At 34.7% G+C, this 19,539-nt stretch overlaps 1 protein-coding gene across 2 annotated transcripts; it reads right to left on the bottom strand.

Annotated features, from left to right (window-relative positions):
* Positions 630-17,976, bottom strand: LOC109836528 (phosphatidylinositol 4-phosphate 5-kinase 9-like). Of its 2 annotated transcripts, none has more exons than XM_020404438.1 (10): positions 17,886-17,976; positions 12,736-12,810; positions 11,340-12,646; positions 10,451-10,618; positions 8,725-8,890; positions 8,057-8,167; positions 7,729-7,916; positions 6,871-7,025; positions 1,720-1,882; positions 630-1,293 (listed from the first exon to the last, which is right to left on the bottom strand). In XM_020404438.1, the coding sequence occupies exons 3-10, from the start codon at positions 12,587-12,589 to the stop codon at positions 1,026-1,028; spliced, it is 2,469 nt and encodes an 822-aa protein (XP_020260027.1). In that variant the 5' UTR covers positions 12,590-12,646; positions 12,736-12,810; positions 17,886-17,976; the 3' UTR covers positions 630-1,025. The 2 variants fall into 2 exon arrangements, with proteins under 2 accessions (XP_020260027.1, XP_020260026.1); XM_020404437.1 differs by having other exon boundaries at positions 12,744-12,810.

Below are 19,539 nucleotides of genomic sequence, written 5' to 3'. Positions count from 1 at the left end.
GGGCCCGCTTGAGTCAGATTTGTGCAGAGAAAACGGACGTGAAAATTTTCCCCTCTGCGGCTTCGTTTTTCATTTCCCTATCCCAAAAACCACCGACTGTACCAAAAAACACTCCCAAAAACCACCTGCTGCAGGTGGTCTTATATTTTTTACATCAAAACTCTAAAGCCATGGTCGTTGTTGAGGGTTATATTTTTTATATTCTAACACACACGAGATGAACCAGCTTTGTGCATTCACATTCTATATGCAAAATATTTTTCATTAATTTCTTGATGCATTAGAATACATACTCTGTGCCTTGAGTGAGATAGGCAGATGATATCAAGTACTTTGTTCCTTTTTTTCCAAGGTAGATGATATATTGTAATGTTATACTGATCTATTTCGCGACAACGGAAGCAAAATTATTTGATGCAGGTTGGTCTTCAAATGATCATGATTGCCAAAATATCAGTTTCTCTCAGAACGTTCACAAGTTATAGGACAAAGCTTTAGAGCGTGCAATTCCGCCTGATCCCTGTATTACCAAAATGAGGGGAAAATTACCTGTGCAATTTGGAAAATTTCCAAGCTTAACTGAATCAATACTGATAAAAAATAAGTGTAAAGCTAGAAATACATTCCAATATTTAAGCACAATATATATATATGTCATTCTAAAATGTTACAACAATGTTATTCCCTCTGAAATCATACATATATTTTTTGACAGCCCTGGAAAAGAATGTGGAGTCCGCTTCTCTCATTATCCGAGGGTCGAAGGATTCTTCATCTTTTACAAAGAGCACACATACTGCAGTCATAAAGGCTTCAATATGGTGGTTCCTTTTTTTTTGGGTTTTTTTTTTTCAAACATTACTGAATTCTATTCAAATTATTCCAATATACAATGATTATTGACCCCATACTTCTTGTTTTGCTGGTGCCAATAATGACTTACAATATTACAAAATTTTTACAGGCTGACAACTAAACTTCAAATTGATTTCCATCAGAAACAATAATTTTGGACCTGAACCTTCCTATGGGTTTTCAGGGAATACAGTTTGAATAAAACTCAAGAAGCGCTGAGAGTAGAACTCGGGATCCACTGCAGAAATGGAGAGCGAATCAAACTGGATAGATTTGTAAGCATGCTCAATCTTTTTGCTGATGTTGTAGTCCTGCAATATGTCAATGATCCCAAGGTACAGAACAACATCATAAACCTCATGAAACACTTGAGTTTCGTCTTTGGCTCGAATGCGCTCTGCCCTTGCTGGCATATTGACTCCCAATTGGATCTGAAGTCTGGTCAAATAAAATTTTGAGAGCAGCATTATTAAAGAAATATTTTAAAAAAGGGCAAAACTTCTTGTTCCATTCATTGACTTTAATCATATCGTTACAAGAAATCACACGTACACGAGGTTTGAAAATGCAACTCGACAGTATCTTTATTTTAGTTATTTGAAACAAAGGTAATTTCATTTAAATTTTGATGCCCATAAGAGTAAGCAGCATAAAGAGCAGCTGTTAATAAATATTTTGCCATTGTAAGATTAAAAATATATGTGTAAAATGATATGAAAAGTTATCAACTGATCTGTAGTTTTTAGAAAAAGTTTATGACTGACATGTCACTTAGATAACAAAAACAAATGTTTTGGAAGGTAACCAAAACCTTTGGCAAAGGAAAAGTTGTTTTCCTTTTCACAAATCATAGAGACTACTCACCTAGCTGTACCAGGAAGTAGGAGATCCACTTCCTCATCACCAGCAGCTGATGCCCTCAGACGGCTGCCTCGTATATGAGGACCCACAACAACACTGTTTTCATCGCTACGAGGAACCAGAACAAGGCCTTGAGGGTAGTTGAAAATCTCTTCCTCATGAGCATCTACAAGAGGATAGTCACAGAATCAATAGATTACATTTCATTCTCCATTAAGTGCTCCTTAAGTTTTTAATGAAAGAAACTAGTATTATTGCACGTGCAATGAATGCGCAAACTTAATCAATCATCACAATTTTATATAAATGGGGCACTTAAGTTTTTTCGAATTTGCTATCACATATATTTTCAATTTGAGTGGTGACTGGATTTTCACAAAAGAAAATAGGATAGCTCGTAATTTGGCGGATTATTTTCAAAAGACCATCCTAAGAACACTTTAGATAATGTTAATAAGATGAGTATTTTTCATATTTTATCTTCAAATTATTTTATTTATTTATTTTTAACTCAAGTATGTAGATATATTTTCATTTTTGACAATATTTAGATGAGAACATATTGAAATTCCAATTGTTGTATTAATATTAATTTATATCTAATAATTTATTTTAGAAAAGAACCTTGTGATGTTGTATTTATATCTCTTACAATAAAAATTGTGATACGTATTTAATTAGTGATTTCCAATTATATACTCATGTCATAGTTTAGAATGTTCTAAAAAAAGAAAAAAGAAAAGGAAAAAAGGAAGACATATCTCTTATAAAATTACAGAATTTGCCTCCTATATATATTATATACTAAATATATATATAGAGAGGAGAAGAGAGAGAGAGCAGAGAGTAGAGAGAGAGAGAGAAGAGAGAGATATTAAATGGGTATCCTTGTCATAGGGGGGGGGCGGGGGCGGCGGCGGGGGCCGCCGCGGCGGGCGCGCGGCGGCGGGGGGGCGGGGCGCGGGGCCGCGCGGGCGGGCGCGCCGATTTCATACTGACGGCCTCTAAAATCACATGAATTGAGCTATTTGGATGATCGCTCCGTTGAACTTGATCTACATATTCTAAAACCCCAACACACCAATTTTTGGGGTGAATCCGTCGTCGTTGACCCTCCATCGAGCCATGTGAAAAGTTCTATTCATTCAAAAACCGTTAAAATTGATACGATGGGATGGTTTTAACGGTTTTGAATGAATAGAACTTTCACATGGCTCGATGGAGGGTCAAACGACGACGGGTTCACCCAAACTTGGTGTGTTGGGGTTTAGAATATGTAGATTCAAATTCAAGCGAACGATCATCACATGTCGCTCATCATGTGATTTTAGAGGGTCATGGGAGAAATCCCTCCTAATGACAAGGATACCCATTAATCTCTCTCTCTCTCTCTCTCTATATATATATATATATATATTATATATATATATATATATATATATAGAGAGAGAGAGAGAGAGAGAAATGGGTATGCTTGGTACCAAGCACAAAAAATTGTGCTTGGTAGTGAGGTGGCATAATCTCTTCCACTCATTCAAATGGTTACATATCCCATGCACTTCTCAACCCATGGAATGTGATCCACTATTGAATGAGTGGAAGGGAATTGTGCCACCTCACTTACCAAGCACAAAATTGTGTGCTTGGTACCAACATACTATATTTCTCATATATATATATATTTATATATATATATTATATATATATAATATATATTATATATATATATATATGAGAAAAATAGGTATGTTTGTACCAAGCACAAAAAGTTGTGCTTAGTAGTAAGGTGGCATAATCCTCTTCACTCATTCAAATTATTGCATATCTCCATGTACTTCTTAACTCAATTAATGTGGTCCTCATTTGAATGAGTGGAGGATTGTGTCACCTCACTACCAAGATAAAATTTGTGTTGGTACCAAGCATACACATATTTCTCTCTCTCTCTCGTCTCTCTCTCTTATATATATAATATATTATTTATATATATATATATATATATATATATAGCATACACATATTCCCCTCTCTCTCTCTCTCTCTCTAATATATATATATAAATAGAGAGAGAGAGAGAGAGAGAGAGATAATGGGTATCCTGTCATAGGAGAGGATTTTCTCCTTACGCCTATGTGGCACAATCCCCACTATTCTTATAAAATATGAGAGAGAGGGTGTGGAGTTGATGGGATTTGTGCTACTTTATGAGGATGGTGGGGATTATGCCACATAGACGACAAGGAGAGAAATCTCCTCCTATGACAAGGATACCCATTAATTTATATATATTATATATATATATATATATATATATATATATATTATATATATATATGGAGGACAATCGTTTCTGTATACCCCAACAGCAAAATTACCAGTATACCCCTCGCATTTCTGTTGGAAAGTAAAGTGTCCTTCAAACTTTTTGGTACCCCCACTAAGTTTTTAATATAATAGTATAGATATGGTGATTGGTGAAGCTTAACATATAATCAAGATTGACAGGTATCTTTCAGGCACTTCACATGCAAGCTATCCATCACTATGACGAATGAGCAGATTGTTTTATAAAGAACAAACTGTCCTTATCTATTTTAGCACACATGTCTTAAGTAGTCTAATTCAAGGGTACGCCTGCTGATAGGATGTAAAGTTATATAAGTTGAACATAGTTGATATATTGTTTTAGAAATTAGGTTACTAGTAGTTTAATTCACTGGCAAGGCAGATTTGTTACATAAATAGCCTTGCCACAGGATGTCTGCAGAAAAAACAAAAGATCAAGCTCGCCAAGAGAAATGTTGAAAAAAGCAAGGTGAAATAGATAGTTCCATCAAACATAAGGTCATAGATGTAAACATCCCAAAGACGCGAGAGAGACTTATCAGGACATATTAACGTATTATCATGGTTTTTTCTTGACAAAGATGCTTCCCTCCTAAAAAATGCTAAGGGGGGTTATTGGTTGGGATATTTTGGGAGATAATGGGATAATTTTGGGGATTCTATTTCATAGTGTTATTCATTGGGACAATGGAACAAGGGTAATACATTTTTGTGTTATTGATTTTTTGGAACACTAGTGAGACAATTACACCACTTGGGATAAAATTACCCCACTCATATACAAAAATTGTCCCAATAGTAAAAATTTACCCCATCCTCCATATTGGAACAATGTTGTTCCACTTCGAAGGTAATTGGGATAATTTTAAAATATTTTTGTATTACTTAACTAATACATGCAATTATATTATAAATATATGACATGATATATAAAATATAACATATATTAATATTTTAATGACATAATTTAATAACATATATTAATAATATTATATAATAGTAATTATAGTATAACATATTTATTATAATATTATATAATATTGTAATAACATATATTAATAATATTATATAATAACCTATAATAACATTTTAATATCATATATATAATATTTTAATAACATATATTAATAATATTATGTAATATATTATTATATAATATTAATTAGTAATTATAGTATAACGTATTTATTATAATATTATATAATATTTTAGTAACATATATTAATATTTTAATAACATAATTTAATAACATATATTAATAGTATTATGTAATAGTAATTATAGTATAACGTATTTATATAATATTAATATAATATTTTAATAACATATATTATTAATATAAATATTATGTATATATAACTAATTTAATAAAATATTTATTATAGTTTATTATATATATGACTACTATTATAATATAATAATAATAATTATCTAAATATTAGTAACTATTAATGATATAATATAATATAATATATAGTTGAAATAATATAATTAATATTAACTATTAACATGATTACCTTTTAATAAATATATTATGTAATATTGCATGTAATATATATAGTTTTATATATCTTTTAATTTTAATATAATATTTTAAAAAATATTACATTGAATAAAGTAAAATATTATAATATTTTATAAAGTACATTATATCCTATGATACTATATTATAATATATTAAATTAAATAATATATTATTAAAGTATTATATTATATATATTATTCATATATTATATCAATTATTATATAATGTAGCATACTAATATAATGTTAATTAGTAATTATTGTATAACATATTATATTTTTGTATAAATAAAATAATGTATTATATTAAATATTATATTATTAAAATATTATATTAAATATATTTATATAATTATATATAGTATAGCATGCTAATATAATATAATATAATACAATATAATAATTAATAATAGTAATTTGTAAGTATAGTACAATATATTATATTTTAATATAAAGTAAAATAATATTTATATTATAATAATATACTAAATAATATACTAAACCGATTGGATAAGTTAATTTAGAAGTAATTAATAGATAAAATTATATTTTAATAAGGTGCCACATCATCAATTATCTCATATGAATTGGCAAATCAAAGGCTCAAATTATCCCATTATCCCATTTTATCCCACTTTACCCCACTCCCAAAGGGGTAAAATTGTTCCATTGAAACAATTTTCTCACTTGGCCCCAATTTGTCCCAACCAATAACCCCCCATAAGTGCTCACTGGACATAATTTATAGTTCAGAAAATAGATTCTACACACTTTACCAGGACTTGATTCCAAGATTATAGCATTGTATTCAATTCTAGACACTTTTTTGTTCATATGATAACAATACAACTCATTTACTCATTGATGCATGCTTCTGAGTAGTGAGTTACCATCCTCGCATGTTATCTCCTGTTTTTTAGTTGACTACCATGAAAAGTACACTAATACTTTGCAAACGCTGAATGATTATTGGAGAAGTGTAAGACCATGCATATTCTTCTTCTCAATGTTTTTTTCCTTTTTATTTGTGTAACTTATCAGATAGTACACGATCCTTTTCAGAATCAGTACTGCAAATGAGCTATATAATTCCTGAAACACTTAATGAATACAACAAAATGGGGGTCTTATATAGTAAAATCTGCTGAAAAGTTTGCATCTCAAGGTAAGACAAGCGATCAATTCAGCATGCTTTCCAAGCTTTTAGAGGCAAGAAATAGCCTGAAATAATTCATGCTCATGAGAAAAGATGCAAGACGGTTATTAGAAGGACATATTGATCACCTTCTGAAAGGATTGCAAGTCCCTCTGCTGTCAGACTTCGATGGAGAGATACACCAGTTCGCAGATGTTGTGGAGCTCGATAATGCACACCTAACAATAGGCTATAGTCCATTATACGCTGTGTTTCCAAGAATTTACTATCAATCTCAATCTGCCTGTAGGAGATATTTGAAATAGTCATCAAGTGCTACAAGATATAGACAATCAGGCAAGATAAAATGAAACATGTCACACATTTGTTAACTATGACTAACTGAAGAAAAGCAACACCATTTCATAAGGAACAAACACATCATAAAAGATCAAAAACTTGGGTACAACTCAAAAATAAATCTACCATAACTAGTATTTTTTTATGAAGGAACAGTGATTAATCTATAGAGTTAAGCACGCTAAAGTATAAGCATCTTTAGGATGAATGACCTCCATGGAAGTTCTCATTCAAGGACGGACAAGAGGATCGAAATTCTAATCAATTCTCATCTCTTGAGAAGGAAACATAAAAAATTACATTTCAACGCCAGTCAGACACTCCTAGCACATCTATGCAGAGAATATGTCCAGAAAAGTGCAGTATATATAATTGAAAAGCTATCCATTGGTTTCCATTACTTATATGAAAATAAGCAGTATAGTTAATAATGCAAAAGTGAATTATAACTTTACTACAGACAAACAATTGAATACAATTACCAGAATATCCATAAAAATTCCTGGTTCAATGTACTGAATCAATAAGCATCACTCTTTAGGATAAAGAAGAGAGCAAGTACTTTTGGTGCCAACCGGATAAAATCAGGCAAATCAACACTAGCATGAACGGGAAAGAATAAAAATAGCCATGTAAAACACTCTTACTTCAAAAGAGCATCTCTCCAAGAAGGTTCCAAATAGAAAGAATAGTCTAGATCCAAATCTTTAAGAGTTGTATTCTCATCTATTTCAATATTTTTTGAAGAACGGCCCAGTGATGACCCTTTCAAGTCAAACCTTCTATGGATCCTCAGTTCTGTACAAAACATGTTTCCCATTACGACGAACCTGAACTGCAATGGAGAATTCATAAGATCTGATTATCATATAGAAGTCTATATAAAAGCTCCAGAACAAGTAGAACAAATTATAAACAAGTGCACAGAATAATTGAATTAAGGATATATTGAATAGAAAAACAATTGGGCATTACCTTTTGACCACTAGAGGGTATCACTCTGTGCAAACCAAAGAATTTAGTTATAAGTGTATTCTCATACGTGCGCACATGATGGTGGTAGTTTGGAAGCATCCGCAAAAGCACCTACATTTTTAAACTAAGTTACGATCTGCTGGCTGCTAATTAAAAAAATTTGATCAATAAAATGATGAGCATGCTTTGAGCCATATACTGTTTAGAGAAATGAATTGATTGGCTATGAAATGTGCAGAAAAAAAATTTAATCAGAGTTTATAGGCCTTGTTAAGCATAGAAGCACAAAAAATATATATTATTATAGTTCTAGGAGTGTCTTTTGTACTGCAAGCTCCACATGGCACCTTGGAGCTCCTATGCTTCTTTGCTTTCAGCTAGTTTTAGTTTCGCTGTGATATACATGGCACTTGGAAGTATCCTTTACCAATTGTTGGCAGGGACGTAGGCGGCAATCCCTGTATAATTCATCTAGACTATAGTATTATAGAAATTTCAAGGATAATTATTTTGACTGAACAATACTTAGGAAAATTACACTCGAAGTAGGCCAACCAATATTAGATGCTTGTCTGTCATGGCTAGCATTAGATTAACACAAAAATTCCCATATTCACAATTGACTGAACTCAGCATATAAATATATCAAACTTAGAGAGACAAACTACCTTCACTTCAGATTTACGGAGGGTTTTAATCATGAACCGGTCATCTTGAGAAAGAAAAAAAACACTTCCACTCTTCCCAGGGGAAGAAAGCTCTCTTAAAGCCGCATTTCCACAAATGGATATCATGTAGTCTGCAGCATCAATCTTGAATAATTCTCGTAAATTTCTGCATCCAGTATGGGAGACTATTACAATTAGAAACTTTAAGATAAACTCATTTAACAAAGAAATAATAATAGGAGAGCATCCAAAGGATAAACATTCAAGAAACCGTGGCTCTTCCCCAAGAAAAATTACAAATATCTGAGTGAAACTGTCTTATTTATCTTACATCAATCAATATATAAGCAATGTTTTTATATAGCTCTTTGAGTTTAGCTAAGCATGAAGAAGTTAACTGACTATTGGCTAATACTATATTTACAACAATAAATATAGAAACTTGGTAATGATTGCAGAAAGTAAGCTGGTCGGGTAGTGAATAACAACAAACTCATGAATCGTTATGGACTACAAGATTTTCACATCAACATGTAGCCAAGCAGCAAGAAACATACACACATAAGACTACAGAAGAATGAGCTAAACTTGGCTCTCAGCAAAATAGCATTTACCAATGGACATCTCTAGATTAAATCTATTCATTTAAACATGGGTTTTCAGGCTTCTTACAAAAAAATTTTTAAAGAAGGACATGGGAACATGATATATGTATGTAATGTATACATATTTTAACTGTTGATTGCATGCTTAAAGGTGCAACATGCACTATTAGAACTTTTCGTTTACCAATTTGAGATATTGACATAGGAACAAAAAGTGATTTGGATTATTGTGAAAGTAATATGATATTTTTAACCACTTCTTTCAATTCTTCCCTTGTATATCCATTAATAGATGTTCTTCTTAAATCTTCCCAATCGTTAAATACAGACCATCCTATTTTTATTTTCCATATTGCATGAAAAGTGTCTGGATCATAGGATATGGGTGTTTGAGTGTCATGTGTTTTCCAAATATCCAACATGGCAAAATATTTGTAAGGTGAAGTGTCCTGATAACACTAATTTGAAGTGAGTTCCTTTACCTTATCTTCTTCAAGTTCCTCCACTAGCTAAAATTTGTTAAGGACTAAAATGAACATTGGAGAAGTATCCTGAAAAAACTTATCACTTTTGTAACTGTCAGGTACCAATTACTAGCCCCTTCTCCGCATATCAAGAATTATTTTTCTGCACTTTATTTCCCCTGCTACTTGAGGAACACTATACAGCTAAGTCCAGGAGGCTTAAATTAGCATTACGAGTGAAAAATCACATGCTGAGGTGAAATACTTCATTTTTCTCTTCCTGTAATATAAGAGAAATCAATAAAGGAAACCATTTACTTTTACTGTATATTTCAACAATTCTGTCATATTTTTTTCATCGATTTCCCACTTTTCAATGGAATCGCTCATTGATGAGAAGCCAAAAGCATTTTAGGCCTGTGTTCAGATTAGATTCCAAATCTCTAAGCATAGAAGAAAGCAGCCTACTCTTAGACATGGTATCAAGAAAATCCTGTCTAATAAAGTTGTAGATTTTTCATTTACTTTGCTTTTTACAGTACAAAAACATGATGGAATCTTTCCTACCGCTTGGGCAGTGAGTTGTATAACATGGCATAAATAAGTTGTTTTACCCAAAATTATTCTAAAGACAGATAAAATCATTGTACTACAAACCTGAAGACTATTGGACAATAATCTTTCCACTTAAAATCTTCTGAACGATGGGGAGGTGTTAGTTGGGAACCTGCTTTAGGAAAATCCATCCAAAAGCTTGCTCGAGGACCAAAATCTGATGCGAGAACTCCACGCCTTTGAATTGGGGTTATTTTACCCACTGTATACCTGGCCATCAAATGCTCAGCATCAATCAACCACAAAAAACTTCAACTTGAACATTTAAAGATTCTAAACGAACTGTTACCATAACAGAGCATTTGGAATGAAATCCTCTGAATTTTAAAAATTTTGTAGAACTAGCAATGCTGCAAAAAAGACCACCTAATTCCAAAGTTCAAGCCCTCGTGTAATTCAATAAATTTTAAAAACCAAATAAACCAGAGAGGAAACAACAATGAGTAGTTGAAAATGTTGGAACCAGTGCTCCCAGACTCGATTTTTTTTCTAACTTCTTCGATTTTGTTATTTTATTTTTCTTTAATATTTTATTATTTATTTTTTATTTTTTATTTTTTATTTTTTATTTTTTGCATGAAGTAGTGCCATACTGTAATCATATATGAGTAGTCACAGGAGTACCAATTATATTACTGATTTTTAAAACTTAAGGTGCTATTGATATATTCATTATCATAATGGAAAATCTGATTCTCTTCCAAGAAAAATCAACAGCTATCTGAAACACTAATCGACTTTGCAACCTTATATAAGCCAATACATGCTATGCTCAATAGCTTTAACAAGCTGTGAAAAGAATTGCATCAATAAACATGAAGCATAAAATCAAAAGCAAGAGCACAAAACATGAATTAAATCTAAAATACACAGGAAATGGTGGAATTTGTTACAGCAAAATCTAACAAAAACCAGAAAAAGTTTATGTTACCTGATTCCAAGCTGCAAACTAAGCATTAGATCATAACTTCTATGACCTTTAATAATAGTTTCCCCAGGCTTTTTAACATCCTTTGCCATCTTCTTGTGACGCCGTTTTTCTCTTCTAGATGTCGAAGAGAAGCTATTATTGACGACTAGCTCACTGATTAGAACACCTTGCATATATTCCCGTTCTAGAATGGGAAAATTTGCATCTGTATGTTTTTCATTACTAACAGATTCTCCGCTGAACAGTGATACATCGTGTCCAATAACTTTTTCAATGGCCACTTCAAGACTCCAACGTCTTTCTAGAGAAACATTTTTGTTCCGGGATTGTTCATAATTTACAAGGTTGACCTTAGGAAAATTTCCTGACGAGACACTATTTGATCCTTGATCCTCACTAACCTTCATGCTTCCCATATCAACAGAAGAAGCATGAAGGATGCGTGATCCATGGTTTTGTCTTTTCAAATCAGGCAAAACCCCTCTCTGCCTTAAAGCATTAATGTAAAGTTCCTGTACAGCTGGAACCTTACTTCCATTAGGATAAAAGGCTCCTTTTCCATCCTTCAAACCCCGGGTCCAAGTTCCAACATAACACCCACCATCACTCCATGAATAGACTCCAAAGCCATGCATCATGCCATTCAACCAATTTCCCTCAAACACATCTCCACTTTTCCAAGTAAGAGTTCCCTTTCCAGACATTTTCCCTCCTTTCATGTTACCAACATAAACATTTTCGTTGGCCCATACGTATTTACCAGGACCCTCTATTGTTCCCTGAATCCAGGAGCCTTCAAAGAAATCTCCATTAGGATATGTCAGATATCCTAGCCCATGCTTAAGATTCAATTTCCACCGTCCTTTGTAGGTCAGATGATCTGCTCCAAGGTAAGATCCGGTACCATGCATGTACCCGCTAGAAAATTCTCCTTCATAAACAGCACCTGAAGGCCACGAGATTTTCCCATTACCATGTCTCATCCCTCTTTTCCACTCACCTTCATATGTGCAACCATCAGACCAGGCATATTTGCCTTGACCCTCTGGCATGTTGCCCAATGTTGTTCCAGAATACCAGTCGCCATTTGGAAGTAGAAGCTCGACGACGACTCCGAGGCCAACAGTTTCACTATTTAAATTAAGTGAGACGAGTTTTTCGCTAACGCAACTGACATCACGGCATAGAGTAGATCTTTCTGAACATGATGCCCCATTGTTACCATCATCGAAGACCACAGGGACTGACATGCACAATGACCCAAATGTGTCAATCCCTTGGCTGAAGAAGGTTTTCAATTATCCAAACTGAACAAAACGGGTAGAAAAATAAAATGAGAAACTTCTTGTGAACAGCGTGCATCAGATTATGTTAAACTCAACCGTTTAATTTATACCTGATTACCTGGTATGGGGAAGCGCTTCCAATGAGGTTCGAAAAGAGAAGCAATCCGATGTTTTTAAATTTTACACTACAAAAGAAACACGATTGAATGAGCTGATGCATAGGAACTTTAAAACGTGTTTTCACATACATAAGATCCAAGAAGCACACTTGAAGGTTTGAAGTCCTCTTAATGTATAGTAACAGTGCAAAACTGCAAATCTTGACAGAACTCAGGCAAAAGATTGGGATATGCGTCTCTTGTAACTAAAATGATAAAACATATTGTTTCCAATCCAAAATCAAACAAATATCAACATGTATGAACCGCAACAAGTGCTTTAGACTCTTCTCTATGAAGGACATTATATCAGGTTAGAACTGAAATTGCGTGCCAATTAAATTCATCTTTATTTTCATAGCTTTTTGTAATGTAAGAGAAAATATTAATTTCAGACCATGCAGCTAATGCAAACTGAGACAGTGAAGCAAAGTTCAAACTAATTTGCACTCTTGCGAAGCTGCAGAAACTCGAAATGTAGAATTGGAGGCGAAGGCGATGAAGCTCAGGAAAATTGAAGCAGAAAACGTTTTGGATGTTGCACGGTCGACCGCGAGAGGCGCGGTGGTCGACTGCGAACGTGCACGAATACAGGAAAAATCTCTGACTTTTTGCGGTCGACCACGAGTGGCGCGGCGGTCGATCGTGGACCCTGTAATCGTTTTTCGTGGGTTTCTGTCTTCTGTCCGGTCGACTGTAGCCTCATGTGCAGTCGACCGCGATGCGATTTTGGGACTGGGCTTGGTTTCCTGTTCTGATTGGGTTTGTTGTTTGATATAAATAGCAACCAAGTTTCTTAGGGTTTTCTATCGATTGATTGGGTAGCTTGAAGGAGATTTTGAGCACAGAAAAAGAGAGTTTTTCTGAGCAATTTGTTTGAGGGTTTAGTTTGTGAGATTTGAGAGATTCGTTTGAGAGGTTAGTTGAGTAATCTTGTAATCTTTATTTTGTACTCTCTTTCTTTATAGTGAAAACTCATCCCCTTCTTATCCCGTGGACGTAGGCAATTTGCCGAACCATGTTAAATTTTGTGGTTGAGTTGGTGCCGTTATTTTGGATTGTTTTTACTTTCTCTCTTGGTATTTGTGTTAGTTTTTCACCACGCACAACAAGTGGTATCAGAGCTCGGGCTACGCTTCAACTATTTGGAGGAGTAGATCACTTTGGAAGTTCGGCTAGGGCTTCGTTTGGAGATAAATGTGAGATTTTTTTTGGTAAAGACTCTTATCTTTTTTTAAGCCTTTGGATCTATTCTTCGTTTGTTCCGTTTTGGTTGTTGATGCTTTGAGGAATTATGATCAGGAAAGGAGTTGTGGAGGGTACTTCAGATGTGAAGACCGTCCAAAGTTTGAATATTCACTCTATAAAGATAGACGTGGAGAAGTTTAATGGCACTAACAATTTTGGACTTTGACGATATGAAGTCTTGGATGCGCTCAACGCGTAAAATTTAAAAGATAATTTGAAATTGGATGGCAAGCCAGATGATATTGATGAGAAGGTTTAGAAAAAATGAATCGAACGACGTGTAGTATGATTAGGTCTTGTTTGACTCAAGATTTGAAGTATGATGTGATCAATGAGACTTCAGTTAAGAAGATTTGAAAGATCCTTGAGAGCAAGTATTTAACCAAGAGTGTGAAGAATCGCTTGCATGTGAAGATGATGCTTTATCGCTTCCAATTGAAGAAAGGAACCTTCATTGGTGATCACATGAATCACTACACAAAGCTTTTTACGGATTTAACGAATGTAGATGTTATGATTGAAGATGAGGACAAGGCATTGTTGTTGTTGAGTTTCTTACCTGACAAGAAATATGAGACCTTCGTCCTTACTCTTGTTAATGGGAAAACATTTCTTTCGTATAGTGAGATCACCGCTGTACTTGTGAATTATCAGCTTCGAAAAAAAGATAAAGAGACTTCAATTGAGACAGTAGCGGAGGCGTTGGTCACAAGAGGGAAGAATCCAAACCGAAAGAATTGAAAGTTACAGTCTAGAATAGGGCATCCTACAGTTGGAAAAAATCAGTGTACTTGGTGCAAGGAGATTGGTCGTTGGAAAAAAGATTGTCCAAAGCTCGACGAATGGATGAAGAATAAGCAGAAAGAAAAAGGGCAGCAACCATCATCAGAAGCAAACATCGTTATATCGGACGGTAATATTTTTGATACTTCTATTTATTCGTTTTCTATCAGTCCTACAGGTAGCTATTCGGAGGAATCCGAGTAGATGTTGGATAGTGATGTAATCTATCATGTGTGCTCTAGACGGGAATGGTTCGCCAGTTTTGAGAAACTGGAGAGTGATGTGGTGTACATGGGTGATAATCGTGCATGTCAGATCCTTAGGATAGGAAGAATTCGCATCAAAATGTATGACGGGACAGTTAGAGAGTTACATGGTGTGAGATATATTCCTTCTTTGAGAAAGAATTTGATCTCGATTGGAGCTTTGGTTGGAGAGGGTTTTAGAGTTCGTATCGAGAACATGATTCTTAAGATTGTGGAAGACTCTCGTATTTTGATGAAGGGCGTCAGGAAGAATAACCTGTACTATTTGATTGGGAATACGGTGACAGGTGAAGAGCTGACGACTTCTGTTGATTCGACTAGACTGCGGCATTTAGGGCTTTGTCATTCCAGTATTGATTTGGAGATGGGTGCACATACTTACAATTTGAAGTCTAGTGAACACTTTGATGTGAGCAAGAAGACTGAGGTAAAATTTGGCACCTCTATTCACCGCACGAAGGGTCTTTTTGATGGAGTTCACGTGGCATTTGGGGGCCTTCCAATGATGCATCATTGGAAGGTAATAGATATTTGATTTCCTTTGTTGGTGGATGTTCTAGGCATGCTTGGGTTGCAACTAAATCCCGATTGGATAAAATCCTAGTAGTCTCCAATAGATTGAAGAAGTGTGAGATTGACAGAAAGGTAAAGGTACTTCATTCTGATTTTGGTGGGAGGTACAAGACGGACCTATTTTTGCATTTGAGCTGAGCTCACGGTATTTTAAGACATCGATGGAAAGGAAATCTTAGGCAACGAGATGAGATGATAGATTTGGTGAGTTGTTCCTTGCTGGAGGAGGAGCGATGTTTGATGTCTAGCATTGATTCTGGTGTTGAGGCTTTAACATATTTGGGTCATCTTGATCATAGGTTGTCGACTGTTACGATTGAAGGTAAAACTCCATTGGATGTTTGGTCTGGTAGTGTCATTTCGATTGAGGCTTCGATGAGTGAGCTAATTGACTCTCAGTAGGTGGAGAGTTTTGGACAGACCTTAGATGTATCGTAATGGATGAAGAGTAATGCTACTTCACATTGGGTGAAGATTACTCCACATACTCCAGATCATACTGCATCGTTTGGGATTCCAGCTGAGGTGACACAGTTAGGGGATCATTTGGATTTACGTGCAGATGATGAGTTGGTTGATTCGAATACAGTTGATGGATATGATTTGGATACGACCATTGGTTCACCTCAGGTGGAGGTGTTTGATTTGTTTCACTTTGGGATCATTTGAAGAGCTATCAACCGCATATTTGTTGGTGAAGAGTCAAGAACTTTTTTATTTGATTGAGGGTCTTTGGAGGTCATTTGGGGAACTACGTGAAAGTTTGATTCCTTGAGCAAGAGGATACGTAGGCAGTCATTTATGATGCAGCCGGTTTGGTGAGTTGATACCGACGTTTAGAGAGTGATCATATTCTCATTTATCATTTGGGTCTCGACTTGTTGTGGATTGAGTTTGTTATCGTGGTTTTGTTCCACTTCGTACTGGACGTAACAAGTGAGACATTTGATTTGGTTGGTGCCGGCTTAGTTTTGGGAAGACTTCACCGAGGTGGAGAATTGTAGAATTGGAGGCGAAGGCGACGAAGCTCGGGAAAATTAAAGCATAAAACGTTTTGGATGTTGCACGGTCGACCGCGAGAGGCGAGATGATCGATCGCGAACGTGCACGAATACAAGAAAAGTCTCTGGACTTTTTGCGGTCGACCGCGAGGGGCGCGGCGGTCAACCGCGGACCCTGTGATCGTTTTTCGTGGGTTTCTCTGTCTTCTGTCCGGTCGACCGCAACCTCATGTGCGGTCGACCGCGATGCGGTTTTGGGCCTGGGCTTGGTTTTTTGTTCTGATTGGATTTGCTATTTGATATAAATAGCAACCACGTTTCTTAGGGTTCTCTATCGATTGATTGGGTAGCTTACAGAAAAAGAGAGTTTTTCTGAGCAATTTGTTTGAGGGTTTAGTTTGTGAGATTTGAGAGATTTGTTTGAGAGGTTAGTTGAGTACTCTTGTAATCTCTATTTTATACTCTCTTTCTTTATAGTGAAAACTCATCCCCTTTTTGCTCCGTGGACGTAGGCAATTTGCCGAACAACGTTAAACTTTGTGTTTGAGTTGGTGCCGTTATTTTGGATTGTTTTTCTTTCTCTCTCGGCGTTTGTGTTAGTTTTCCGCCGCGCACAACACGAAAGAACCCAAAACATTTGTGCTTCAACTAAGATTGTTAACAAATCCAATTCGAATTCTTTGTCAAAATGAAGGAAATAGAAGAGAAGAGAGCACAATTGCTGCCCACTTTGTACAAGTATACTATCAAAAGGATGCATTTCCTCATATAACTTTTAGACATCAAAAACTTAAAATCAATTATTCAGTAATTTTAAGAAATTTTTCTTCTTATCGCTTGGAAATCAAACTACAACCAATTCCCACTAACCCATAATCATCATTCACGACCTAAATCCTCAAATTGGGTCAACCCAGAACTTAATAAAACCTAACCGATGCGACCCAAAATTAAGATCAATCCACAAATTAAGCCCATGAAAAGAGAGAATACCCAAATTCAAATATTGCAAAATAACAAAACAAAGAACGCATAAATTGAACACAAGGCTCTTCAGTGATATTGGGCTTCGGATTAAAAATTACCCAGAATCAGATCCCATTAATCAAAAATTTGATTGGAAGCACAGAATGAAATAGAGAAAGTCAACAGAGTTGGAGTAAGAGAGAGAGAGAGAGAGAGAGAGAGAGAGAGAGAGAGAGAGAGAGAGAGAGAGAGAGAGAGAGCTCACGAAATCTTTGAGGAAGTTGATGAAGTGGGTCGATCGGTTCTCTTTCGCTTACGTTTGCTGCTGCCATCGAAGCTTTGAGGGACTCCGAGGGCTGTTGTAAATAGAGGAATTTATTATTTGGGAAGAGCGGGTACGTGGGTTTGAGTGGGCTCAAAGTAACCCACCCGCGGTGGTGGGGAACGAAATGGCGGCTATAGTCAGGAAATTAACACTAAAATTTTAATTGGGGGGTTTCTCATATAAACCCTTCATTTCTAAATTTATTAAATTGTCTTATGATCTTAATTTTATGAAGATATCGTTACCTGTCTCCCTCTTCTATTTTTAACCTTTTCAGATCATGTTAACAACGTGGAGATTAATTATTTTAAATTTTAATAACCAAGATTAGGTAATATGCGGAAATTGCGAGATCATTATAATTTAGGGGATAAAATGGTTTTATCGTAATAGGATAAAAATTTAAATTTGTTTATCCTTTGGAGGGTGTATAAAGAGAAAACATAAAGTTTATTTTTTTAGTTTAGAGTGGACAGAAGAAGAGATAAGTTGGAATCATGTGATGCAAAAAAGTTGAAGCTCATGTTCTCCCTACTAAACCTTTATCTATTATTTACCTTCCAATGAGTGAGTTTTTGTCTCTCTAATTGGATTCTAGTTCAGCCTTGTTGGTTTGTTGATCTATATTATGTATATTTCTTGTCTTAGATGACATCCGTGCAAGAGTTGGTATTTTTGAGATGGCTATAGAATTAAAAAATCTGCATATTTAATTTGTATTAGGTAATGCATTTTTTGATTAAGAACATTCTACTTCAAAAGAGTTTTTTTTTATATATATACCCAAAATATAGAACCATTTTCCATTCAGAAGAATGGTTCCGAAATGAATTTTTTACATAAATAGAAAGGCATATTTCACTCTCACCAGTTCTTTTTCTACTCTAGTTTTAGGAAACTTCTCGAGATCTTGATGGTGAAAGCAAAGGTTTCTAGTGTTTTTGTATTTGATTGAAATCTCGAATGTTGAAGAACAAATCATAATCAGGGTCTACTCTTGGGAATTTGAAGCTCTAAAAGCAAAGTATATTAGAAAACGATTTTTAGTGGATAGAATCTTGGTCCATGAACTATTTCCTAGCATTGCGAAAAACTAGACCAAAATTGAACATTTTTATAATTCAAATTCTAGTCCTTAAACCCATTTCCTTATGGGCCCACTCTCAAACCAACTCTGGCTTGGACGGAGGAAAACGAAATCCTGGCCTTGTTTCTTTTTGAAGCACCAAACGCAAGCCTAATCTATTATCTCATCTCCTCTTGCAACATGAATATTGAGTGTTGTTAAAGTTGAATAAGATATGGATACTGAAAAACAATATAGAGAGACCCATGAACAAAGAAACTTTCTTCTTATTCTTAGACATGATACAAAAAGTTATTAGTTGGTATAAGCGAGAGCTCCAGAAAAACTTTCTTAGAAAGCGGATAACAAAGTATTATCATTATTATATTATTTTCTTCTTCTTCTTATTTTCTTGTTGCTCATCGGATGACAAGTATCTATTTACCCGAACATCAAAACATAATAATATTACGAAATAATATTCTTGCAATAGGCTAAATTTCCAATTTAAATGAGTTAATTAACTTC

This window comes from Asparagus officinalis, chromosome 4 (assembly GCF_001876935.1).
Source record: "Asparagus officinalis chromosome 4, Aspof.V1, whole genome shotgun sequence".
Lineage (NCBI taxonomy): Eukaryota > Viridiplantae > Streptophyta > Magnoliopsida > Asparagales > Asparagaceae > Asparagus > Asparagus officinalis.
Note: the sequence above shows the minus strand (reverse complement) of the source record. Positions and strands in the feature narration are given on the sequence as shown.